The 27,812-nt window shown below is 36.2% G+C and overlaps 1 protein-coding gene across 1 annotated transcript in view; it reads left to right on the top strand.

Annotated features, from left to right (window-relative positions):
- The window catches only part of dnah5 (dynein, axonemal, heavy chain 5), a 153,966-nt gene that overhangs the window by 18,243 nt on the left and 107,911 nt on the right, over positions 1–27,812 (top strand). Inside the window, exons 4-31 of the mRNA XM_030157779.1 lie at positions 556–728; positions 3,039–3,257; positions 3,382–3,519; positions 5,294–5,470; positions 5,621–5,734; positions 5,888–5,995; positions 7,270–7,392; positions 8,183–8,398; positions 8,835–8,861; positions 9,457–9,564; positions 10,702–10,787; positions 12,904–13,111; positions 13,226–13,339; positions 13,488–13,694; positions 14,673–14,753; positions 16,259–16,349; positions 16,603–16,748; positions 19,626–19,803; positions 20,990–21,244; positions 21,461–21,657; positions 22,514–22,607; positions 23,005–23,147; positions 24,715–24,791; positions 24,881–25,005; positions 25,161–25,396; positions 25,659–25,877; positions 26,924–26,986; positions 27,144–27,382. Coding sequence (XP_030013639.1) covers positions 556–728; positions 3,039–3,257; positions 3,382–3,519; positions 5,294–5,470; positions 5,621–5,734; positions 5,888–5,995; positions 7,270–7,392; positions 8,183–8,398; positions 8,835–8,861; positions 9,457–9,564; positions 10,702–10,787; positions 12,904–13,111; positions 13,226–13,339; positions 13,488–13,694; positions 14,673–14,753; positions 16,259–16,349; positions 16,603–16,748; positions 19,626–19,803; positions 20,990–21,244; positions 21,461–21,657; positions 22,514–22,607; positions 23,005–23,147; positions 24,715–24,791; positions 24,881–25,005; positions 25,161–25,396; positions 25,659–25,877; positions 26,924–26,986; positions 27,144–27,382 — 4,162 coding nt within the window. The remainder of the gene's footprint in view (positions 1–555; positions 729–3,038; positions 3,258–3,381; positions 3,520–5,293; positions 5,471–5,620; positions 5,735–5,887; positions 5,996–7,269; positions 7,393–8,182; positions 8,399–8,834; positions 8,862–9,456; positions 9,565–10,701; positions 10,788–12,903; positions 13,112–13,225; positions 13,340–13,487; positions 13,695–14,672; positions 14,754–16,258; positions 16,350–16,602; positions 16,749–19,625; positions 19,804–20,989; positions 21,245–21,460; positions 21,658–22,513; positions 22,608–23,004; positions 23,148–24,714; positions 24,792–24,880; positions 25,006–25,160; positions 25,397–25,658; positions 25,878–26,923; positions 26,987–27,143; positions 27,383–27,812) is intronic.

Genomic DNA, 27,812 nt, shown 5'->3' on the forward strand with positions numbered 1-27,812 from the left:
AGATTGACTGAAATGTGGCAGCCCAAAATTATCCAAAAGTAAAATATGTGGCATATGTGTGATTAAGTGAAAAGACACTGTTTTTCAGGCTTTATTTAAGTATGTAAACAGAGTAGCTATAATGGTGATTTCTTCATTCTCATGAGAATCAACAGCATTTGGTGTGATGGTCACTTGATTTATTTTTAAATTCATGTGATCTGAATGCAGGGAGGAAGTGTTCTGTGTTTATGTTTTCTTAAAAAACTAATGTGGACATGGGTTATGAGTTTACCACTCTATTTTTGAAACATTAATCCATCTTTTGTTTGAATTCTGTAATAATGGGTTGGATCTTAATAACTGGGTGTAAACATAGGCCTCAAAGTGAAACAGGTGGAGAAACACTGGCATAGATTATGTGTAATGGTTGGTAATTTTGTCCAGATTGTAACTCACAGGCTATTCTTTAATTGCATTTTAAATTATTACCACTACCATCACATTTGCAATTTGAAGACAAATAACACCTTGTGTTTGTTTGTACAGTTTCAGCAGCAGCGGCAACAGCGCCAGCAGCAGCAGCAGCAGCCTCTGCCCCCTCGCAGCTTGTTGCCCAGCAGCCTGGTCGCAGTAAGAGGTCTAAAGTGTTTGTGACAGACGGGAAAGATGTAGCCTTGACTGGAGTGTGTGTCTTCTTCACCAGAGCCAACACATCTAAGGCAATCACCTCTGAGAACATACACAGGGTGAGTCAGTTCATACTGTTTTAAAAATGGACTCATGAAGTCATGGACTGTTTTCAGGGCAAAAGGGTCAGGTGATTCTGAATAGGTCCATCTCACTGACAAACACTTATTTGACTGTTATCGCACCTACGTAGGTGTGGAAATGATGCAGAGTGTTGGTCTATATTTAGCCACTGCACTAGGTGCCACTTACATGAATGATCAAAATAAAGCTTTCTCATTTCATGGCAAAATGAATTTCCACCATTTTGCAACATTACCCATACTGATTCTCTCAATATATTGCTTAGAGTGACAGACAAATACTATATTTCTGACAGTATAATGCTTTCCCTTCGCCAATGATTTCTCTTGGGGGCCTTTTGTGTGATATATGGCTCCGACAGGCTCTTTTCATCTGGAGCTACTGAGACAATAGGGGGTTTGACATTATCACTCTAATACCATGGGCAGTTCAGCTTATTGATTTTTGCTAATCACATACTGTCACCAACAAAGCTAATGACCCCCACTGATAACAGGTCATGCTTGTTACAAGAGACTCTAAAAGAGAGGGAGGAAGGAAAACCTTGTTGGGTGAGAGAGAGTTGGCAAGTGCCGCACACTGAGTACTATACATATATTGATGATGCTGATGATGCTTTAAGCTGATTAAAAGCGTCCCTTCCTCCCAAAAAAAAAAAAGAAAGTCCTACACTCCAGTATTTAGTTGGATTGCCTCTGGCTTGGATTATGGCACACATTCACTCTGGTATCATTTTGATAAGCTTATGCAAAGTCAAAGCATTTATTTCCATTCATAGATGCATGCATTTTTTTAGCCAAGACTTTGGATTAATAACTGTAGAGTTGGACCGCTGGGTAAAGTCTTCTTCAACACATCCCCTACATTTTTTAGTGGGATTAAGGTCTGTCTTATGCTCCCTTAAACACGGTATATATAGAAAAAAAAATGTGTTGACGGACAAACAGGTTTCCACTGGTGTAGTAGTTTATAGTTTTTTATTCAGCAGGTCATTTTGTTTGTATTTAATAGCACATGTAGCTAAAAAAAGGCTAATTTGGTTTAATCACCTATAGTGTGTAAATGCTAAGAAAGCAAATAAATTATTTAAAGGATGAGGTTATTTGTTAATACATTTACATTTACATTTATGCATTTGGCAGACGCTTTTTTCCAAAGCAACTTACAGGGGAAAAATAAAATAAAAGAATAAAATACAAGAATACATTAAAGACATAAAACAGCTGTACAATTAAAAACAGTGTCATACAGAAGAATAAAAAAGCAAAATGATAGACAAAAATACAAGAATAGATTAAGAAGACATAAAACAGCTGTACAATTAAAAACTGACATAAAAATACCAAGTAAAACAACATAATAATGCTTTTAAAATGGAATGTTTGAAAGTGCTAGGACAGGAGGTGCTCTCTGAAGAGCTGGGTCTTCAAGAGCTTCTTGAAAATAGGCAGGGACGCCTCTGTCCTAGTAGTGCTTGGTTGGTGGAACGACCCATGAAAAGAGCCTGGATTGTCTTGTGCAAGGTTTCGGACTGCCAGACAACATTCCATAGACGAGTGGAGTGGTCGTGGGGCAACATAAGCTTTTATCAGTACACCTAAGTAGGTAGGAGCAGACCCATTGAGAACTTTGTAGGCTAGCATTAATAATTTGAATTTGATGCGGACAGCTATGGGTAGCCAGTGTAACTCAACGAACAGGGGGGTGACATGTGCCCTTTTAGGCTGATTGAATAGTGTCAAATTGAACAAGAGGTGCATTCAATTATTATTATTATTATTATTATTATTATTATTATTATTATTATTATTATTATTATTATTATTATAACCTTTATTTAACCAGGAAAAGAGCTCATTGAGATTAAAAATCTCTTTTTCAAGAGTGTCCTGGCCAAGACAGCAGCAGCAGCAGCAGAATTTACACAAAATGGAAATCACAGCCATACATCCACACAAATATACATAAGCACAATGAAAGTCAGTACTAAAAACAAACTTAAAACTGATAAGAACATACATATAAAACATCACCATTATTTTAAAAAATACTAAAAGTGTAATAACAATGTTCTTTAAAAGCATCTCAAAGCCAAACCCAATTCAATCAATTAGAAAAACATCTACACCCACATTTGTCCTTTTCCCATTGATTTAAAATGACTTTGACTGCATTAATGATGATTTTGTAATGCAAGAGCGTCTGTGCAGTATCAGTTTTTAAATCCCCTTTAATGCACTGATGTGTTTACGTTGTGTCATTTATGCTCCGTCGTCTCTTTCTAGGATGTTAACTTCAATATGTTGGATACAACAGAGGTGGGTCTGTTGAAAAGTGTCGAGCAGCTTCTCTCTGAAATCTTCATTCCCACTCTGAGGAAGATGAACCATGGCTGGGGAGAATTAGCCAGTCCTCAGGCCCAGGCTGTCAAACAGGATTTCATATCATCACTGGAAAGCTTTGTTTCTGTTTTGGCTGGAGCACAGGAGAGCCTGCAAGAAAAGGTAATCAACAGACACTATTACAGACCGGTAATGTGGATGAGGACAGGGTCACACTCACACCTGTTTGTAAATCCTTAATAGATTCAGCAGCTAAATTAAAAGTCATGTCCTGGATCTCCTTCAGGTGACTTTGAAAGAATGTGACATGTTTGATCTGCGGGTGCTGAAAACCCCATCAGACTACATGGCAGCAGCCAACAGTACAGAGACAACAGACAAGATAGAGGCCTGCATGAAAATCTGGATCAAACAAATAGAACAGGTATGATGTACTACTTCTGTGACAGTTCTCAAATGAATTGTTCTCTCTATTTAACTTTTCTTAAATGATTTTTCCCCATTTATTATAATATTATCCTCTGTATTTTGCTTTTTTTCAGTGAAAATTAGGTATTTTCCTATATTTAATTCACTGATCATGTAGAGGTTCATTAAAACTCAGATTAAAGTTGAGGATTATTATATCAGAAACAGAGAAAACTGAAGAAAAGGTGACTTTTTCAGCAAATATATCAATAACTGAACATAAACCAAGTGTCTCCATCCTCTGTCATTGATCAAACTCAATGGGTTTTACTGGTGAATCAATGTTGTAGAAGATTACGTTGTTGCCACGGTAACTACAGAGCCTCTGAATGTCAAATGGGTCATATCTGATGACCATGAAAAGATGATAAACTCAGATTCAGATTTCTTTATTGTCATTCAGACATTATGTCAGAGATGCACTGCAGAATGAAATTACGATGCATTTTTGCCACAATAAAAACAATTAGATAAAACACCATAAGTATAAAAAGATTTAAATATATATATGTATGTATGTATATATGTGTATATATATATATATATATATATATATATATATATATATATATATATATATATATATATATATATATATATATATATGTGTGTGTGTGTGTGTGTGTGTGTGTGTATGTATATAAATCTGTAAATATGTATGATCAAGATGTATGTGCAAAACAGTTGTAATAAATAGATAAATAAATAAAGGTAAACAATGTGGCTGAGGTCTACTCAGCATATTGCACAAAACTGCATTTTACAGCAGTTATTACAGGATTCATGGATCAACAGGTATTAAACATTTTTGATCAGTAGATGGTTTTGTTCAATGGTGGATGTTTGGGTCTTTATGGGTTAAAAACAAAGGAACAGAAATAGCATTTAACTGCTATGTGTTAGTAGTTCTGCATGTTTTGCAGTGTGTATCTGTTTTCAGATTACAGGCAGATGTATTTTCAGATATGAAATGTTTTTAGTTTTCCTCAAATATGCTTTGTATCGGTTTAGCAGAACATCTGAAATGTAAGAAAAATATTTCAGCAGGATTTCAGTGCTTGAAAAAACAATTTCCATCTTCAAAAGGAGCATAAGAACTAAAAATTCAGATGCAAAATACTGGCTAAAGCTTGTGATTACATATTCAAATTTAGCTAGAGGGTGTGTTTTGGTAGCAAAGTATAAGGGGAAAAAAAAAAGCTTAACTTTCAAATGTTTGACAACTAAAACTAGATACCTTAAAATATCTAAGTAGAGGAAATAATTCAGGATTTAGTGGGAAATAATACATAGTCATCACAAGTGATCAGCTCTTCTGTTTTTTTTACACTTTCTTTTTATTGTTTCTTTTTAACAACATGTAGCAGATATGGACATACAGAGGGAAGACACAAAAAAAAGAAATACAAACCTCAAAAGAAACAGAACATAGTGGATTGCCATGTCTCTACAGTTTGCTCCAGTGTTGTTATCAATAAGATCGTCCTTATCCTGTCGTTGTATAAACAGACCATTTCTCCCACTTTTCTCCACATTGTTCTTCAGTCTTTATCTTACGGGTCAACAATTCCATTACATATATCTCACTCACAATTTTTTGCCAATCATGCTGTGTTGGTGTATCTGCTTTGTACTATGTTCTTGTGATTTTTTTTCTTTCAGGCTGATTAAAAAAAGTATAATGTTTTTGATGCTACAAACAACTGGCTGTAAAAATGAACTTTCCTCAGGTTCTGGCTGAGGGTGACCAGTTGAGAAAGGAAGCAGATGACCTTGGCCCGCGGGCTGAATTGGACCATTGGAAGAAACGGATGTCCCGCTTCAACTACCTTTTGGACCAGCTTAAGAGCCCTGACGTCAAGGCTGTATTGGGTGTGCTTTTGTTGGCCAAATCTAAACTTATCAAGGTCAGGAATTACAGCGTTTGCGGACTGTATTATCAAATATACACATTGCAGCTCTCAAAAGCAGTATTTTCATCCCGGCAGAGTTTATGCTATAAAATGTAACAATGCTTAGAGTGTCATTCAATAAATATAAGGATCTCTTCTGTGTAGACTTGGCGGGAATTGGACACCAGAATCACTGATGCTGCCAATGAGGCCAAAGACAATGTCAAGTACCTCTACAGTCTGGAGAAGTTCTGTGACCCACTTTACAACAGTGACCCTGTGAGAAATCCAATCGTTTTCTCTCTATTCTTCTGCAATAAAGTCCAACCACATGTCATGCTGCTCATAAATTGTGCAAGTAGTCTGTCATATGATCAGACAACATGTCATCTTTGAAAACACAAGCTGTGCTGTCTGTCTGATTCCCCCCAGGTATCGATGGTGGATGCAATTCCTGGTCTGATCAATGCCATCAGGATGATTCATAGCATCTCTCGCTACTACAACACATCTGAAAAGATTACATCACTGTTTGTTAAGGTTGATGAACTGTATTTTGTGTGATGCAACATTTCTGGAGTGTAGATGTTGTCGTCCTTTGAAATCAGGGGGGTGGGGTGGGTACAAATTATGCAAAAAATGCATAGAACAATACACATGAATTTCATACAAAACACGTAACGGCTAAAATTTGCTTAGAGGTCTTATTTATGTCTTTGTGCATAAGAAATCAATATAAGTGAGTCCCCAAAGGAACTTTGTGTTGGTAAATGCAAGTTATGCAAATTTACAGGATTTCAGTTCTGTTGCAACATGTTGATGGTCATATGAACTATGTTTTCAGGTCAAAAATGTCCAGTTTCATCACAATTAATGCTATATTTTGATGTCACAAATGGCCAAGTTGTATTTGAACTGAATTTACCTGAAAAACAAATATTCTATTCTTTTAGACTCCCCAATTTTTCTTCCAAGATTATATACTACATATCACATGTTTTATTTTTACAGGTTCAATATGGAGTATGGTGCTGATCCATCCTGCTTATGTTACGCCAATACATACATTAAGAATGTCACACGCCGCTTTTTAAATCAACAGTTTTCTAATAATAAGCATTTTTGTAAAGAAATAACAATTCTATTATTTATTATTTATTTACTCTTTAGTGTGATGATAAACTATACAATAAATAATTATGATCCTAGTTTTTGCACAGGGATCATTTGTGGAAATGGTGACATGGCTGCCGAGCATCAGTCTGATGGGATCTGTAACAACCATGTCACAGCTGTCCACTGCCACATTTTGTGTTTTTGTGGCAGCTGTTATTGTTTTAGATCCACAATACTAACATTTATGAATAAGAGGATAATTAGCAATAGTAAGTCTATAAGTTTATTCCTAATAAAGTACTGGTACTGACCAGATCATCATGGGTAATGTCACATCTGTCCACCAGCAAAAGTTTTCACATACACGTGCTATTCAAAATCCAATATTTCTGAACATGTAGCTTCCACTGTCAAATAATATCAGCAGTCTGTGCACAAATGTATTAGCATTATTTCAACACAGTTCTATGCATTTCTTACAACTTTTTTTTTTTTTTGACAAAACTGGCCATGCATTTGACCCCCTAAGTAAATTTTAGCCGATAAATACGTTTAGTTGATGGTATTATGGCGCTGAGCAAAATTACCGCCTTGACCTTCTACCAGGGCTGGTCATGATCTAGTTTTATGTGTCTCAAGTCTGTAGTCTCAAGATGTCCGAGTATACTAAGAAATTTCCTGTCCATCAATATCTGCAGGTGACAAACCAGATGATCACAGCCTGCAAGGCCTACATCACCAACAATAGCTCTAATTCAATATGGGACCAGCCCCAAGAACAAGTGGCCGAGAAAATAAGAGCTGCCATCCATCTAAACCAGGTACTGGGTACGACTGCACAGTGGATGTGGGATATATGTAAAACTGTTTACTCTGACAACACACAGCATTTTATCAATTACTATTTCAAAAATATAGAAAAATAACAGAATAGAATGCAATTGTTTCTGTTATTTTCTTGATTTTTTTTTCATTCGATTTTATTTCATTCCATTCTAAAATAGAATTCCATTCTGTTCTATTCTATTCCAGAATAGAATTAATTTCCATCCCATTCTATTCTACTCTAGAATGCAATTATTAGAATAGAATAGAATAGAATAGAATAGAATAGAATAGAATAGAATAGAATAGAATAGAATAGAGTAATGGTGGGACCTTTCTGTGTGGCGTTTGCATGATCTCCCTGTGTCTGTGTCAGTTCTCTCCCACCTCCTAAAGACATGCACTGATAGGTTAATTGGTTAATCTAAATTGCCCATAGGTGTGAATGTCAGAGTGGTTGTTTGTCTCTATATGTCAGCCCTGTGATGAACTGGTGACATGTCCATGATGTGCCCTACCTTCACCCATAAGTAGCTGGGATAGGCTCCAGCGACCCCCTATGATGCTAGTGAAGATAAAGCAGGTTCAGAAGATGAATGAATGAATGAAAAAATAGAATAACTCTAGAATTTAATAGAATTCTAAAAAATAGAGTCTGTTCTGTTCTAATGGAAAATAATTCTGTTTTGGAATTCTATTCTAGAATGACTTTAGGCCTACAACAATAATAACAAAAGTAATTGTTATTCATTCATTCATTCATTCATGTCAAACCGTGTTGACCAGGAATATCAGCGGTATTTCCATAAGACCAAACAGAATCTGGAAGAGACTCCATCAGAGAGACAGTTTGACTTCAGTGAGGTGTACATCTTTGGGAAATTTGACACATTCCAACGACGACTCAACAAGATCTTGGAACTGTTCAGCACTATTTCCACCTACTCTGTGCTACAAGACTCTAAGATAGAGGGACTGGAGACGTTGGCCACCAGGTTTCAGGTGGGTTTAAATTTTCATTAAGACATTTGAAAACACAGAGTTGCATCACACTTAGTACTAAGATGCCATTAGTAGTCATTTTAGGTTGTTTTTCAAACTTCATATGTCAATGCTCGACAAATATAGGTTGCTCCAGAGCGTGATATCAATAAAGACTCATACATATATGAGAAAAGTTGATAAAATTCTTGAGAATTACAGAAACAGCATATTATTTAATGAGTAAGACTGAATGTTCCATTGTATTAATGAAGATCTTTAGGCTATTCATTAACATGTTAGTAAACAAGTTGTACTTATTTATGTTTGAGATCAAGATACACTGCCTGATACAGCTAACTCATGGGATTTCATGAATTGCATCATATTGCATAGATGTTTTCCCTTGAAAGTGTAATTTATATATGTGTTTATTTGTGCTTCTGTGGACATGCAGACTGCAGAAATGCAGGGAAAATGGGAGGTAATGTCTCACTGTGGTCTTTTATTATTGTTTATTTATTTACATCTTTAATGTAGTGCATGGTTCATTTTCATGCAGTTATAACCTTCATGGATAAAACATAAAAAAAAAAAATCTGCATGCACATCCCCTAACATGACTATACTAACCACATAAAACATTTACAGAACACTAAAATATCTTGTTCATATCAGTGGTTACATATATTTTTGTTATTGACTTTTTGCATGCATTCCCAGTCAACTACTATAAGTTCATGAGCATTAACCTCCAAAATAATTCAAAATATATGCAGTTTTGTTCTTTTGTAGAGGATGGTAATAAGCTCTGTGGTATATGAATATTTTATGATAAGTAGGATAAGGTGTTACGTTTCTATTGTTTGTCCATAGCTATATCCTCTTTAATTGCAGTCTGAGTTAATGTGCTCTGATCCCACAGGACACACAACTGGTCCAGCAAACTGAAATAAAGAGTAGAAAAAATTAAGGATTTCCGTGCTCACTGATATATCAGTAGCAGAATAGCCATTTCTTTCCAACTTTTAAAACAGAAAATAATTTCAAGAAATATGTTGTTTGTATTTGGGTGATAGGCTATTGTGCTGAACATGAAGAACAAACATTACAGCTTTCTAGACCACAGAAGAGCTGACTTTGACACTGACTATGAGGAATTCTGCAAAAGCACGTCTGAACTGCATGTAAGTTAAATTAAATTCTTCTGTTTTGTCTGTCACAGGTGTTTGCTGTTGCTAATTCGATCTCTGTTCAAGTCAACATGGGTGCAGCAGTGTTGGGATTTATGTAGCATACTGTGTGGTCTATGCAAAAATAACTGTAACGGTAAAAGTCGGTACTTAGTCATGTTATCATTCATCTTAATAATGATTCCATGAGAATACTGTTTAAAAAACCTCGATGAACTAGAGCAAGTAAGTTATTTTGTAATGCAGGAGTGAACACTTTTCAGGCTCTTATGAGAAACTTAATGTACAAATTTATCTGTCGAGTGAAAGATTCTCAGAATTCCATCATTATTCTGTTGACAAATCCCAGTCATAGTTTGGTGGGGTACCAGTCATCCTTGTGGTGACACTGGTACAGTTGTCCATTATAATATAGGTGATGCTGTGCCTGTGTTTTTAACCTGTGTTTTTTTTTGTTTTTTTTAAAAATATTTTTAATTAGTTGCTTGTTTGTTTTTAAATGGACTCCTGAGTCTGGAAATAAAGAGGATGGATGGATTGATGGATGGATGGATGGATGGATGGATGGATGGATGGATGGATAATAATGGAGGTTGGATAGGTGGATGATGGGTGGATGATGGATGGATGGATGATGGGTGGATGGATGATGAATGGATAGATGATAATGGATGACGGATGTATGTATGTATGTATGGATGGATGGATGGATGGATGGATAATAATGGATGTTGGATAGATGGATGATGGGTGGATGATGGGTGGATGGATGATGAATGGATGGATGATAACGGATGATGGATAGATGGATGATGGGTGGATGATGGATGGATGGATAGATGGATGACGGGTGGATGATGGATGGATGGATGGATGGATGATAATGGATGTCGGATAGATGGATGATGGGTGGATGATAGATGGATGGATGATGGATGATGGGTGGATGGATAATGAATGGATGGATGGATGGATGGATAATAATGGATGTTGGTTAGATGGATGATGGGTGGATGACGGATGGATGGATGGATGATGATGATTAGAGGATGATTAGAGGTACTGTTTGATGGACTCATTTGTCATTTCACTGTCTCTTTTAAAAGCTTTGTTGTTTTTTTGTGTTTCCAGAATCAGCTAAAGAGTTTCATGAACAGCACCTTTGAAAATATTCAGAATACAGAGAGAGCTCTAAACGTGCTGAAGAAATTTGAGAGGTAATAATAAGCCACTGTTTTGTTCTTAAAAATGTCATGTATTTACCTGCACTGGATATCTATGCTGATCCTACAGACAGACTACTTCCAGTCCAGTGAGACTTGCCTTCAACTCACATTTTAGTTTTAAATCATTTCATTTTCAAAATGTAAGATGGAACACTCCTCATTATGGAAATTGTGACTTTTGAAGCACAGACGATGACATTAAAGCTGCATCCCAAAATTTCCAAATCATTTCACGAACAGTTGTCATTTTGTCACGTCGCAGCAGGAAAAGCAGGTGTAACGAATTACGTTAATGACGGCTTTGTTCTTTTGAAGCATCCCACAAAGACAAGAGCAGGGTGACGGATGACACAAAGCCATGTTGCACAATGCAAACACCCTGAAAGTGAAGCAAATCTGGGTTTTTTCATAATCTCCACCTGTGCTTTTCTTACTGAGAGGTGCTCAATATTGCCAGATATTCTCTGCCAAACCAAATGTCAAGGTGGTTTAATTGTGCATACAGGCTTGTAGACTTGATATTTTGGCCAATCTGGTTACTTACTTACGCCTGAGTTATCTCTGCTAGCCTATGACACATCAAAATATTGCCTGACCTGTGGTGAACTGTGATCTTAAGGTTGCAAAAACAGTCTGACATGCAAATGGATATTTATTGTAGTGTTTCAGGTCTAGATTTTAAACAAGCAAAAGGTTTTCAACAAAGTCATCTTTCATAGGGAGTGGTTGTTAGACTGCTGATAATCTCCCTTCACAGGTGCAATAACAGCATCAGTCATGTTCATTTATCTTAAAAGTACAAGAACAGTAGTGAACAGTAATGAAACTATAAGAAAAATTGAAAACAGCATTATAATTGTACTTCTATGAAGTGCAAAATTACAAATAATCATAATGAAATATCAAAGATAAACAGGTTACATTTAATCCCCATGGAATGTTGTTGTAAACATACAATGTAAGTGAGACACTTGTGCCTCTCCTACACATATGATAAAGTAGATGATTAGATTCATTTATTATTACTTAGATTAGGTTATTTTATTAATGCATTAATGTGGATTAATCCATCATCATGATTATTCTGATTAAAAATTTTAGCGCAATTAAATCATCTGCAGCACAGAATGACTCTGAGCTTCTCTGACAACGCATTTGGGGCAGTTTGTCCAAGTAGAGTTAGCGTTAGCATGAACAAATGGGAAGTTGATCTGGTAGTGACAGGCAGCAGAACCACCCCATAAAGATGGAAGAGAATAAACAGGACGTTGACCCTCTGGATGGAAATATGAGGACAAAAAAACCCAAGACAGAACAGTCATTTCAAGATGTTTTGTTGAAACTGTTGAAGGTGTTTAATAAACACATGAAGTGCATATACAGTACATTCCCTTCTTTCTTGTGTCTGTTTGCTCATGCAAAATGACACGTGATTAATACAGATTAAAAATGAATGATATTTAATTGTGATGAATCAAAATTAATCCACAGCAACCCTGTGATTAATCTGATTAAAATTTTTAATCATTTGATAACACTACTTCTTTTACATGACATCTCAAAAAGAGTGTAATATTTGTGATACATGCATGATTTAGGACTATGTCATAGGTGTCATCTACTGTATTAGAATTAGGGGAGGGGTCAATCTATTAGCCGCCTCCATCTTGCAACTGTACATGGGTAGTGCTGCACCAGTTTCTATTTGTAGTTGACTTAAATAAAGACTTTTATTTTAGTATATATTCCATTGAAAAGCAGCATGCGGTAGATAACAGGCCAACAAGATTATCTTCTGTAATTATAATATCACCTTTTATTTATTTATTTGTTACTAAAATGATCCTTTCAGACGCCTGATCATTTATATGTGGGAATGAAAAATACTACAATTTAAAAAAAAAAAACAAACAAACCCTATTATGGTATGGTATGGTATGGTAAGGCCTGATTATTATTATTATTAGAAATACCTGAAATGCATACCCTCTTGACCATGCATGTTGCTATATTTCTCAATCTGTGCTCTGTAGTGTTGTAATTATACGTTGGCTGTTTGTGGCTTGTGATGATTTGCAGCTACTTGAAATTCCTTTTTCTCTAACAGACTAGGCATTCCAGACCTTGGCATTGATGAGAAGTATCAGCGCATTTTGCAGAACTACGGCCGGGACATTGAAATGGTCTCCCATATTTACATGAAGCAGAAACTGGACCCTCCCATTGGCAGAAACATGCCCCCGGTGGCAGGGCGGATCATGTGGGCTCGACTACTTTACAGCAGAATTCAGGTTCCCATGGATCTCTTTCAACAGGTAGTGCTGAATATTTTCTTCAGGATAATCACGAGGTGGCAGTTTGACTTCAGTTGTTTTACGGTTTATTGTTTATTTTTGACATCTCAGTCCTACTGTTCTGTTGTTCTGCAGCATCCAGGGGTTCTTTCCACACCTGAGGCCAAAAAAATTATCAAAAACTACAATAGGGTTGCAAGGGTTCTGGTTGAGTTTGAGATACTGCATCATCACAACTGGATGAAAACGGTAAAGGAACAAACAGGATGAATTATGTCCTGTAATTTTGCATTCATCTTCATTTTTTAACCTCTTTTTCTGTGCTTCATTTCTTCTCCTCCTTTTATCTTTACACTGATATGTTTCACACAACCCTCAAATGATGTGTGGTGTCAAGATGGAGGATGCCCGAGTGGGTTTACAAGCATCTCTGCTCGTCAGATCCCCAGAGACAGGAGAGCTGTTTGTGAATTTTGACCCAGAGATTCTGACCCAGATAAGGGAAGCCCACTGCATGACAAGGATGAACTTGGATATCCCTCCTTTTGCTGCCCTACTGCAGCAGAAACAGGATACCCTCAAAAAGAACTACAACAAAGTACAGGTGTGGAGGACAGATACTTATCCTCACATACAGTACATTCAATAAAATAGATATGATAAATGGTGCAAAATGGTGGCTTTCTGAGAAAAGGAAATAGTAACGTGTGTTTTTATGGTATTAGTCATGCCAGCATATCTTCCAAAAGTACATGTAGAATAGAGCATGACGATGAATGATCTAAAAAATGTTGTCCTAGATCACAGGTGTCAAACATGCAGCCCGGGGGCCAAATCCAGCCCGCCAAAGGGTCCAGTATGGCCCTTTGGATGAATTTGTGAAATGCAAAAATAGATATTAAGAAACTAACAGTCATTTGAGTTCAGGTTCCACATTCAGACCAATTCAATCTCCAGTGGGTCAGACCAGTAAAATGCTATCATAACAATCTATAAATACTCACAACTCCAAATTTTTCTCTTTGTAAATGCAAATATTTTCATGTTTATACACAAAAACAAAGTATAATTTCACAAAAAATGTGACTAATCTGAACAAATGTGAAGAACCTGAAATGTCTTAAGAAAAAATAAGTGCAATTTTAACAATATTCGGCCTGTTATTTAATGTTTTGTGTATTTGTAGATCCACTGTGGTCTATAAGTTATAATGTACATGTGTAAATGATAAAACTGAGGCAGAATATTGTTAGAATTACACTTATTCTTTCAGTTTGTCCAAGTTATTCACATGAGTCCTTTCATGAGTCCTGTCCTTTCACGTTTGAAAGGACAGTTTGTAGATGTAAACCTTTTCATTGTTTACTTTGACTTTTTTCACTATAAAACATAGAGAAAAGTTTGGAGTCGACATTATTTTTATATTATTATGTTACTATTTTAGTGGTTTGGCCCACTTCAGATCAAATTTAGCTGAATCTGGCCCCTGAACTGAAATGAGTTTGACACCCCTGTCCTAGATAAACAGTAGTTTCAGTGAACTCATCAGAAGTGAGTGAATATATTAAATGTCTCTTTTCAGTTAATGTTGAGTGAGAACACCAGAGTGCGGGCGAAGATACAGATTGCCTTCGAACAGCTGGCCACGCCACATGTAGCTAAGGTAAGATGGAATAGTTCTGCCTTTAAAGTTGTTGATCATTAGTGTAATTCAGAATAGTGGATTCTTAATATATTCAAAGTTAATTATTTTTGCAATTTTAAAGAAACTGCACAAAATGAAAATTACAATTATAAGCTCATATAAAATGTAAAAACAAAACAAAACATTCCAAAAGTGGTGTTCCATACTTTAGATGAAGGTTATTTTGCTGGGCACCCTGATAATAACCCCTCCCTCCTCCAGTGTTATTTAAAGAATCCAAAGTTAATGGATTAAAGGTCTGTTCAATACTCAGACTATATTTGTACTTTTGTATTATGGGGCTGAGGAGTGCTACAACCAAAATGTCAAATAAACCATTGAAAATAGAATTTACTATATTTACGTATTTGCACATTGTAGACAGTATTAACACAACATATGTCATGCTTTACATTTCATAACATGCACTATGCACTATCAAATAATGTTCTAATCCTACTATATGATGCATGTTCTGTGTCCGATCAATCGATGTTGCAGCACAGGAGGGCATTTGTATGGATATTCCTCAGCCTTCACAGGCCCAATCGCCGCCAAACTCGCCAAATGAATAGAAACATTACCTGACTACCTACTAGGCACAATTTTATGTCCGTATTCAAATGTTGTGAGGTATGCTGGGCAATTTTAGCCTCTCATGCTATCGTACAATGGCACCACGGGTACAATGCCACTAGTAATAATAATACATTTTATTTATAGGCACCTTTCTAGGCACTCAAGGACACCGTACAGTTAACAAGGAGAGTATAAAACAAGCAATAAAACATAAAGTATTAAAAAGTAAAAGGCAGGTTAAAAAATTGGACAATGCAATTGTGATCACAAAGAGAAAGTGGTCCTAAACAGACAGGTTTTGAGTTTGGTTTTGGAGAGAGGGAGCAAAGTGATTTTTCTGAGCTCAATAGAATTCAGTAGAATAGTTCTGTTTTCATGTTTTCAGTTCTAATACAGGCTAAAGATCATTTACTAATCACAGCTTTAATTTAACATAACCACTCTGATTTGGCATGAATGGGAAGAGGATAAAAACTAAAATTTCAACACATAAACTCAAAATGGGTCGCATGCTGGCTGTTCTCTCAGGCTCTCAAGCAAAAATCTCTTGAGAATCAGTGATTCAAGCAAAGGGTAGGAGCACATTAATTCATAATTCTGCTGAAAGAAATATCAATGTTTTTAAGTTTCTTTTAATGAACTGAAATGACAGTATTTATGAACTGAATGCTTTACATATTTTATACATTAGCCAGAAGGAACTGCAATGTTGTGATGTCAGTTGACAGCTATTAAATATTTGACAAAATGTATTCTTTTGTTATTGCTTCATTTTCTGTTTTAAATCACACAGCTTTTTGTTTCTTACAACTCACATGTGGCTTGGGAATGTGTTATAATTAGGTTATACTTTGCACGTACAGCTGTTGTACTGTGTATGTCATAATATAACACTGACTTGGCAGGTGGATGATGCTATACTGCCAGGTTTGACCTCCCTCAACTGGACGTCTCTGAACATAGACAAGTACCTCAGCCGCATTGACAAAGCATTAGGTAAGCAGAAATTCCAATGAGATCAATGTCCCACATGCTGACACTTAAAAAAAAAATCAGGCAACATATCGGCCAAGTCGGATAAAATTTACATGAATGGATTTATTGTGTACTTGCTACAGCTGCCCTTTGCTATTTGATCCTCACCTTCTTACTAAATTGCTTCCTTCATGACTTTTTAGTCCTACCTCTTACCACTTCATTGTATGCCACTGTCTCTCCCTACTCGTCTCTCTTTCTCTTGTCCGTCCAGTGGACCTAGAGCTGCTGATGGACAGGGTGAATGACTTGGTGGAGTTCAGGATAGATGCAGTTCTGCAGGAGATGAGTGGATCCACACTGTGTATCCTGCCAGAGGATGAACCGGTCACTTGTGAAGAGTTTGTTCAGACCACAAGGGTAAAACAAAGTGTTCCAACTAAAGTTCAGTTATAACATGTCTAATATAATTTTTAATAATAATAATAATAATAATAATAATAATAATAATAATAATAAATTTTATTTGTATAGCCCTTTTCATAGAACTCAAAGACACTTTACATGCAGCAGATAAAAACAGAAACCAGACATATTAAAAACAGATTAAAAGCAGGTACAAAAGGCAGCTATATGAATATAAAACAGTTAAACATTAAACATTAAGATTAAACATTAAAAGCAATCTTGAATAAATGAGTTTTTAAAAGGGATTTAATGGTGTTGGGGTCAGAGCAGTGTCAGAGAGGAGGTGGGATATTACAGTATATGATATGATATTTTGAGGAGGGCTGTTTCAGTGCTGTGTTTGGAACGAAAACCGGATTGAAATGTTTCAAAGAGATTATTGGAGGTGAGGTGGGTTTGGAGCTGGGAAGAGACGGCATGCTTGAGTAGTTTGGAGAGAAAGGGGAGGTTGGAGGTGGGGCGGAAGTTGGAAGGGTTGTTAGGGTCGAGTCCAGGTTTCTTTACATACACTCAAAGGCAATGAAAATGCAACACCAGTGTGGATTCAAATATTTTTGTGACTCAAATTTATTTTCTTATTTTAACAATTCAAATATGTTGAGTGGATTGACTTTGATGAATTAAATGTGTTAATGGGCCGATTTGGACAATAATAAATAGATGCATTTAACATAATTAGCACAATTTGAAAATGAAAAATCACACCAAGAATGAACGGAACACACATTTAAAAATTAACTCAAAAGAACAGTCAGTATCGGATGTGACCCCCACGAACAGCCACACAGGCAGTACAATGTCTCCTCACGGACCTGACTAGGCATCTTAGGTTGTCTTAAGACAATCTTGCAATCCTGATGAGGAGTTGTCACTCTTTCACATCCTGGATGTGGTCGGTCATTTACAGAACCTGTTTCATTGTGCTGCTGTGTCAGACTAGTGATGCTGGACGTGCTACACCCAGAACGGTCAGCCACTTGCTGGGCACTTACTCCCGCCTCTAGCATACCCAGGGCCCTGATCTGTTGTTCAGTTGACACACGTGGCTTTATGACACTTAAAAATGTTTTTTGTGTGCCTTTTATCATGCCTTTATATAGGGGAGACAACCACTCCTTCATTTCAAACACTGTACTTGCACAAGTCCTTATCCCATATGTTGTACTCTATATGGACTGATGAGAGTACAACTCACACTGTTCAGTTACATGATGATCATTCATGTGTAAGTAAGTCAATTTTATTTCTAGAGCACTTTTCACAGACAGAGTCACAAAGTGCTTTATAGTGCAAAGTACAAATAAACAGTACAAATAAAATACAATTAAAATATGATAAATACATAAAGTGCAATCAGTTTGTAGTAGCCCTGAGTCAGTTGGGAAATTAAAAAGGCCGCTTGAACAGGAGTGTTTTGAAGTGTTTTTTAAAACTCTCTACAGCAGGGGTGTCAAACTCATTTTAGTTCAGGGGCCACATTCAGCCTAATACGATATAAAGCAGGCCGGACCAGTAAAATAATATAAATCAGGGGTGTCAAACTCATTTTCTACCGGGGGCCACATTCAGTCCAATTTGATCTGAAGTGGGCCGGACCGGAAAATAATAGCATGATAGCCAATAAATAATGACAACTTCAAATTGTTTTAGTGCAAAAAATAACATTCAGTTATGCCAATATTTACATTTACAAACTATCCAAACAAAAAGGATATGAATAACCTGAAAAAAATTAAATTTGTTAAAAAAATATAAGTACAGTTTTACCAATATTCTGCCTCGGCTTATCATTTATACATATGCATTACATATAAGATCTACAAAGGCACAAAACTTTTAGTAACAGGCAGAGTATTGTTAAAATTACACTTAATTTTCTTTAGACATTTCAGGTTGTTCATATTTGTTCAGGTTATTCACATTTTATTGTTAAAGGATAGATTCTTAATGTAAATATTTTCATAATTTAATGTTTTTTGCACTAAATCAAAGAGAAAAAAAATGGTGTTGTCATTATTTATAGGTTATTATGATATTATTTTTGAGTTCGATGCCCTAACTTGCACTTTGCAAATTCATCCCACGGGCCAGATTGGAACCTTTGGCGGGCCAGTTTTGGTCCCCGGGCCGCATGTTTGACACCTGTGCTCTACAGAGTCCATGGACCGTAGGTGTAAAGGCAGGTCGTTCCAAAGATGCGGTGCTACAGCTTTTAAAAGACGTGTCATGTGTAATGAGGTACACATTGCGACCCCAATGATCACTTAAGATCTCAAATTGGACTATTCAGGTCCTGAGAAAAAATAAACCAAAATTTAGAGTGTTGCATTTTCATTGCCTCTGAGCGTAGTTATATTGTCCAAGTCATTTTCTAATTTATTTATACTGGAAAAAGAACCAACAAACCAAGGAAACATAAGTACATGGAGCTCCAACATTATTCCAACCTTCTAATAATGTAGACAATATTTCTCAAACCTCAATAGGGATTTGTATAATGATGAATCCACAGAGCTTCACTTATGATGTTAGGATTTTCAATATGAATGTACAGTGCAACACAGTGGCTCTGTAAATGACTCAGTGCAGACATGCTGGTCTGTATTACAATAATGTGAATCAGACATTGGCTTAGGTATGCTCCACTAATTGAAGGTGACACAGCGTGTAATTTTGTGCCCAGGTAACATTATCACTTTACTCTATATAATATCAGTGACTTAGTCAGTAGAAGCTAATATACTTTTCCCAGAACAACTTGTCAGCTGAAAAGGTCTGGTGTTTAAATGTAATATTTAAAGTACGTTTCATTCATACAAATGCTTCTAGGACCTGTGTATAAAACAAGCCCAGAGTCTCCATACTAAGAGCTCATTGGTGGAGGAGGCGGCTAATGAACTGATCAACATGCTGATGGAGTTTGACCACAATCACAAAGAAGAAGTGGACAAAGTTGAGGAAGAAAGCAGCAATGAGAGCAAGACATTAGAACACATTGACAGTGAAGGTATACACACTTTTGTTATGGGTGTAAATTATGTCATTTATCTGTAAGATCATATTCAATGTATCAAACAAAAACAAGAAATCATAGATAAACTTTATTAGTCAACTGGTGGCTGAACATTAAAGCAGCATATGACTTTGATCAGAAACTTTGAAGATGACTCCATCATAAACACAGTCCGCTTGTTTACATAACAAGCCGAAACGTCACTCGGGCCTTTTCGGAAATTTTTTGCTGTGAAGTGCGTTGCAGGAATGCGACCAAGCGAAAGTGGTTTCTCACAGATTCTGCAAGAAAATGAGCCAGATCGCTACAATGTAAAATCATACAGTCCACCAGTGTTGTTTTAAAGAATGAGTATGGTCAGCAGATGGAGATTAAAGCAACATTTGGGTTCAGCACTCGCACAAAGAGACAGCGAAATTGCTGCTGCGTGGAATTCCTATTCCCACAATGCACTTCACGACAAAATTTCCGAAAAGGCCCGAGTGACGTTTGGGTTTGTTATGTAAACAAGGGGTGTAAACACGAAAAGACTAATGGGGTTTTACAAATTTGAAAAAAAAATTTGTGATGAAAGTCATACTCTGTTTTAACCCTTTCATGCATAGTGGTCACTGCAGTGGACACTTACTCAAAGCTGTTCTCTTGTATATTCATGGGTTTTGTTTTATTTGCATATCAGCTAACACAGTGGAGACTTATACATCATCCCATACACTGACATTCATACCATTACTGTAACTTTGCTGTTCTTGATAAACCTGATCTGCAGTGACATGTTTGAGTGCTAATTGTTATTAGACTGTAATTAACAGGGGTTTTTTTTATTTATTTTTTTTAACAGAAAGGCCTTTTTTGCATATTATCTCCATGAAATGAATAATAACTAGTATTAGAGTATGTTAAATTGTGAAAAAAACATCTGATTAGCAGCATTAAGAATGTTTTTATTGCATTGTTTTTATATCACTTTCTGATATTAGGTTTTAAACACGTTTCTTTGCTTCAAAAATGGTGTCTGAGTGGCTGTTTTTGTAACTCCTTAAAAAAAACAAATGAAACTGGATTGCAGTGTGTTTTTTCATGGCTAAAGAGGAATAAAAACACTCATGAAAAATATCTTGGCTAAGGTTGTCATAGTTCATGTATGAAAGGGTTAAATGTGTCCCTCTTTGTGTCTCAGGTGAAGACGAGGGCCGGTCAGAGGACCGTCTCTTCTCTAGAAACACCATGGTTCCTCCTGCCAGTGTTGGTCCTTCCTCACCATTAATGAGGAGGAAGAAAAGAAGGGACTTGATGGAAGTGATGGAGGAGGAAGCCCTGGAGTTACTCTCCTACTTCAACCATCGCAATGTGGACGCCTTACTCAGACTGACTCGCAACACTCTGGAAATGCTACGCAAGCGCATCCACTCTTCCTCACTTATGCATTTCTTGGGTAGAGAATAATTTATAATACTAATTTTCAAATAGTAATAATATTGTTTCATCAAATAGTAGCTGTCATAAATTCCGACTCCAGAAGATATTGTTATTCTTTTTTTTCTTTTTTTTTTATTATATTGTTATATTGTTATTCTTTAGTTTTTTCTAACTAGTAAGAATCTAAAATATCCATGACTTATAGGAGGTTTATGTTTTTCTTCTGCTGTAGGTGAAAGTGACTCACTGAGTTACAACAAGAGCAGCAATCAGCCTTCAATCTTCAGAGTCAACGTGACCCTCGCCATCCCAAACATTGCCATGATTCCAGCTCTAGAGGAGGTCCAGCAGGCTCTGAACTTGGCTGTAGAGTGTGTGGTCAGTGTTAGTAAGGGAGTCGGCCAGTGGAGTAAAGAGAGGATCTCCAAAGTGAGTTGGCTCGATCTGATGCACACACCACACTGCAAAAATCTAAATCTTACCAAGTGTATTTTTCTCACTTCTAGTCAAAATATCTCATCACACTTAAAATAAGACATAATCACCTAAAGACTAACTTTTCAGTGAGATATAAAGAACTTATTTTTAGACAATAGATCTTGAAAATATTATTTCAAGAAATCTTACCAAGATAATTTTCACTTGTTCCATTGGCAGATTTTTTTTGCTTAATTCAACTTTTTTTTTTTTTGCTTAATTCAAGCTAAAAATCTGCCAGTGGAACAAGTGAAAATTGTCTTGGTAAGATTTCTTGAAATGGGGAGGGGGCAGACCAAGAGAAAGAGACAGTATGCATTTTCACAGTTATAGCCAATAATAAAAAGTTGAATAAAGTGATATTAGTATATTATTGCATTATTGGCTCAGTTATTACATTTCCAAAGGATTTTTTTACCAGGCAAATAGCGTCATAACCAGCCAATAGCGTAATAAGTTATTACGTTACTGGCCAAAAGTTATTATGTGATCAGATCAGGACTTTTATCATGTTATTGGCCAGATATTATGTTATTGGCTTATTACATTTTAAAAATGGCAAATTGATTGCGTCATCAACTGTTATTACATTATCGGCTGTTATTACATTATTGGCTTCTACAAGGTGTATTAGAGAAATCAAAGAACTAGCATCTAGAACTAGCAACAAACTAGATTACTTTGAAATAAATGTACTAATTTGCCAAATTTTGAGAAGTTTGTTTTTCTGCACAGTTGATTTTATAGTCCCGTATAGTCTTATAAAAATAATCCATGAGGTTATTTCAAATGTGTTTCTCATTTATAGAGAAAAATGAATGAAAGACGAATGGCAGGTCTGAAACGAGAAAGTTCTGAGAGTGAATCAGAGGATGGAGCAACAACATACAGGAGCCTGGCAGGTCAGAGAGGACGTGTGTTTGTCTTTGCTTACAAAGCTTTTCACCAAAAATTCTGTTTTGATTTCACACTTCAGAGGTTTAATCCTTTCCACCCCAATATAGCAGTCCCTATCTTATCTCCTGGAGTTTCCTTGTGGTAATAAACGTTTCCAGCTAAGACTTATCTCCTAAAACTTGCATATTTACAGTGACATTGAGAGCTAATTTTGTCAGGGAAGTGAAAGAAATAGAAATTTGCAGGGTTGCTATGGGTGACATCATGTTTGCGTACGCAGGGCTATAGATCATCTTCATCTTTCAGTGGAATCATTCTATATATAACACTTCATTTTCCATGTAATGCAGCGGTGCCATGAAGATAGTTCTATTGTTTTGATGGGTTTTTTTCACTCTCCAGATGGCAGCATCTCCGATATATCTGCGTCTGTGATTCAGTCAATTCCATTCCAATCTAGGAACTACTACAAGAGTGTGTCTGAGAACAAAGAGATCGTGAAGCTGGTCTCTGTGCTCAGCACCTCCATCAGCTCCACAAGAAAGGTGCAAAGCCCTCTTATACAACTACAAATGTATTCCGAGCACATCTCATTAATTTAAGATGAACTGCAACATACAGATAATATAAATACTTACCTAATCAGGGACTTGTTTTTCAGATGTAAATGGGTGCTTTTGTGAAACTGGGTTCATTTTGGTACCTCTTTAGACCCAATAATAAAAGAAAAATGTAGACATATTTCCCCCCAGGATGTACCTAATGATGACCTCAAATAAATGCACAAAAAATGATTCTCTTGCTCTGAGTCATCCCAAAATTAATGAATTTTTAATAAAATATTGGGGCCAAAAATAGGACCACAATTGGGACATGAAAAACTACCTAGGTGTCAGTGCATTTGATCTGGAAAACAGCCTGAAATGGTCTTATATACCACTATAAATAAAGACACTGTGTTAAATATGTCGATCCTAGTGGTTTTTCTAATCCAGACGTGGGTTTTTCATGAATCTCAGTGTCATTCCAGGTTTCGTGTGTAATCCATCGTGTCCACTGGTGTTACATGCAGAACCTGCCCATTTAAACACAAATAAATCACGAGTGATTTTGCAACAGTGGTCATTTATGTGAAACACTCTGCCTTGCATAATTAATTTGATTCCCAAAATGTACCTGTGAGAGAATAAAGAGATATTCGAAAAAATAGTAGCATGCAATTTTCATGTCCTTTTTACCACATTACATGTGGATTTTTGCACAAAAATAATATAAAAACATGTTTTATCTGAAAAATTGTTTTCTTTTATCTCAGTAAATATTTATTTTTAACCCATAAAGACCCAAACATCCACTGGCGACCAAATTCATTCATGGGTATAACATGTTTAATAACTCTTGATCCATTAATCCAATCAATGCATGTAAATAACTGGTGTAAAATACAGTTTGTCATCTTTTCATGGTCATCAGATATGACCCATTTGGACGTTCAGAGGCTCTATAGTGAACACGGAAACACCATCATCTTCTACAGCATTGATTCACCAGTAAAACCCATGGAGTTGGATCAATGACAGTGGATGGACACACTTATTTTATGTTTAGTTAACAATATATTTTGTAGAAAAAAATAATTTTCTTCAGTTTTCTCTGTTTTGGATACAATAACCCTTCATTTTAATCTGAGCTTTAATCAACAGCTACATAATCAGTTCATTAAATACAGCTACATAATCAGTTCAATAAATACAGAAAAATACCTGATTTTCACTTAAAAATGCAAAATACAGAGCATGGTATTAGAGTAAACGATGACAAATCACTTGAGAAAGGTTTTTAAAAAAAAGGGAAAAAATTAATTTGGGAACTGCCACAAAAGCAGCACTGGGTCTTTATGAGTTAAAATAGACCCAAAGTGCTTCCAAATTTGCTTCGTAACATTAGTCTACATCTTTTTTGAATTTTCAGCCCCTCTGTCCTATTTTTAGGTACCAGTTTCATAGAAGCACCCAAACTGAAAGTGAAAGAATCACTGTCACTTTTCATTTTAATATTGCAGTATTATGAGTCCAGTATTCTACATTGTTCTTTCTTTATGTCATCGTGCAGGATGTGATGGCTGCTCTGGAGCGTTTTAGCCGCTACCATCACATCTGGAGGAAGGATCGTGAAGGCACCATGCAGAAGTATAGAAAATTTAATTATACATGTTCAACACTTCCAGCACAGCCAAGACATACAGCCAATGAATTTCTTAATTTTGACTTTTTTCCAGGTTCATTCAAGGAAATCCGTTACTGTCAGAGTTTGAAAGTCAGATTCTCTATTATCAAGACCTGCAGCAGGAAATAAACTCTGAAGCTGAGTACATCACCGTAGGAGCTTTATCTCTGTTTACAGGTTAGATTTAGTTCTAAATATATGCTATGCTTATCTCAATTTTTACCAATTTATTTTCTGGCTCCTTGCTTTCATACAGTCTGTCTAATTTATCTCTTACAATTGGCATTCCACCAATAATCTCTGCATGTTACCCATTCTGTTTTTACCACCAGCCGACCTGAAGATGTCTCTCACTGCCGAAACCAAAAGCTGGATGATGGACTACGGTCTGTACTGTAACAGGAAGTATCGGTCGGAAATGGAGCACATCTTTACTTTGGTAGATGAAGCAGGAAAGAAACTAAATCGGCAGATCAAAGACCTAGATGACATTCGCATTGCCATGGCAGCACTCAAGGAGATCAGAGAGCACCAAATATCAATAGATTTTCAAGTTGGACCTATAGAGGTAAAACACAACAATATATTCTTGATTCAGTCGGTTTTTCACTGAGCTTTTTTGTTCATGTACAATTTATTGAAGAGGGTTTTATTGGGTAACATGAGTGTCTGTACTTATCATTGTGAACATCAAGGCAATTTTCAAAATGTCTGCATGAAGGTTACCAATTTTGCAGTAGTGATTTGTAAATATCTGTTATATTGAAGTTTGAAAATTGAAAATGTATTCCTTTAAAAGTTATGCTGCTTTATTTCCCCCATTTCCACAGGAGTCTTATGCCATGCTCCATAAATTTGAGCTGTCGGTGGCAAAAGAAGAGGTTGATAAGGTAGATACGCTGCGTTACACCTGGGAAAAGCTAATGTCCAGGAGCACAGAGGTGCAGAATGAACTGGTGGCCCTGCAGCCGAACTTCAGAGGAGAACTGGTGAACAATATGGAGGTGTTTATGGAAGACTGCCAGCATTTCTACAAGGAATATGAGAAGGTAAAGGCAAAAGAAGGAAGACCTCCCAATCGCTGGTTATCTTGTGACATCTCATCAAGCCACTTGTTTTAGTTGCAGCTCAATATTAATTGTTTAATTATTTATCCATAACTGGTTTGATTGTAATGAAACTGTAGAGGATGGGTGTCTATGTAGGTTCTCATATGCCCAGAACAAATATTCAAAATCTTTAATTCCTTCAGCTATCACTCTTTTAAACTCTGACAGCAGCCATTTTAGTCATTTTATATGATAATTTTTTTTTTATGTTAACAGAACCAATAGGGTCTTTTAATCTGAATTGATATTAATTGATTATTTATTGATTATAGAAAGGGGTTAATTCGTAGTTGCTTTCAATGAGCTTGTATTTGTGCATTGATGTATTTATGTTTGTAACATTGCACTTTGGATGTGGGCTGATGTCTGTGGTAAGCTGCAAATGAATTGCCCGTATGTAATCAATAAAGTTTTCTGAATCTGAATCTTCTTGGTAGTTTTGTCTCTCATCCAAGAGACAAAATGTTTCAAAAGAGCTAAAGTAGTCCAGTTGAACCGAGAAGAACTACCGAGAAAAATATAGAGAATGAGCTGTTAAATATACGCATCGTGGACCAAAACTGGCCCGCCAAAGGTTCCAATCTGGCCTGTGAGATGAATGTGCAAAAAAATTACACTGAAGATATTAACAGTCAAGGGGGTCAAACTCAAAATTTTCAAAACTTCCAAACTCCAAAATTTTAATAAATGTGTTGTGCTTTTGTAGATCCACTGTGATCTGTAACGCACATGTATAAATGATAAATTGAGGCACATTTTCTTCAGAAATTTCAGATTGTTCACATTTTTTTTTGAGAGGAGTTTGTAAATGTAAATGTTTCATAATTTCATTTTACTTTTTTGCCCTAAGAAAAAAATTTGGTGTCCTCAATATTTATACTCTATTATGCTATTATTTCACTAGTCCGGTCCAGCTTTATGTGGCCCCTGAACTAAAATGAATTTGACACCCCTGATCCACAGTGTATTTTTTCTCTGCTCCTCAGGACGGTCCTATGGTAGTGGGGCTAGCTCCTCAAGATGCCAGCGATAGACTCATCATGTTCCAGGTACTGTATGCTACTTATGTGCTCTGCTGTATAATAATGTAATGCATTTGTATAATAAATGATGATGTGATATTAGAGGGTTGAACTGATATCCATGATCACAAGTCATTTATATACTGATTATGCGGTGTGTGTGCACCATTCTGTTTCTCTTCAGAATCGATTTGACAACCTGTTCAGGAAGTACATAACTTACACAGGTGGAGAGGAGTTGTTTGGCCTTCCTGTTACCCAGCATCCTCAGCTGCTGGAGATTAGAAAGCAGCTGACTCTGCTGCAAAAGCTGTACGGCCTCTACAACAACGTAATCGAAACGGTCAATGGTTACTATGATATCCTCTGGACTGATATCCACATTGAAAGGATCAATAATGAACTGCTGGATTTTCAGACAAGGTTAGACAGTTTATTTGTTACACTATTAATCTTATGTGTCTTATATAATTATAATCAGTAAAACGACAACTAAAAAAACACAATGTTAGTCCTTAGTCATTACTCTAAAACAGAGGTGTCAAACATGCAGCCCGGGAGCCAAATGCGGCCCGCCAAAGGTTCCATTCCGGCCCATGGGATGGATTTGCAAAGTGCAAAAATTCCACTGTCAAGGCTGTCGAACTCATTTTAGTTCTGGTTCCACATACAGACCAATATGATCTCAAGGATAATAATAGCATAATAACCTACAAAAAATAATGACTCCATATTTTCTTCTCAGTTTGATGTGAAAAAAATATTACACTATGCCTATAAATAATGACAACTTCAAATTTTTGTCTTTGTTTTAGTGCAAAAAATAACATTAAATTATTAAAATATTTACATT

This window comes from Sphaeramia orbicularis, chromosome 16, assembly GCF_902148855.1.
Source record: "Sphaeramia orbicularis chromosome 16, fSphaOr1.1, whole genome shotgun sequence".
NCBI classification, from domain to species: Eukaryota; Metazoa; Chordata; class Actinopteri; order Kurtiformes; family Apogonidae; genus Sphaeramia; species Sphaeramia orbicularis.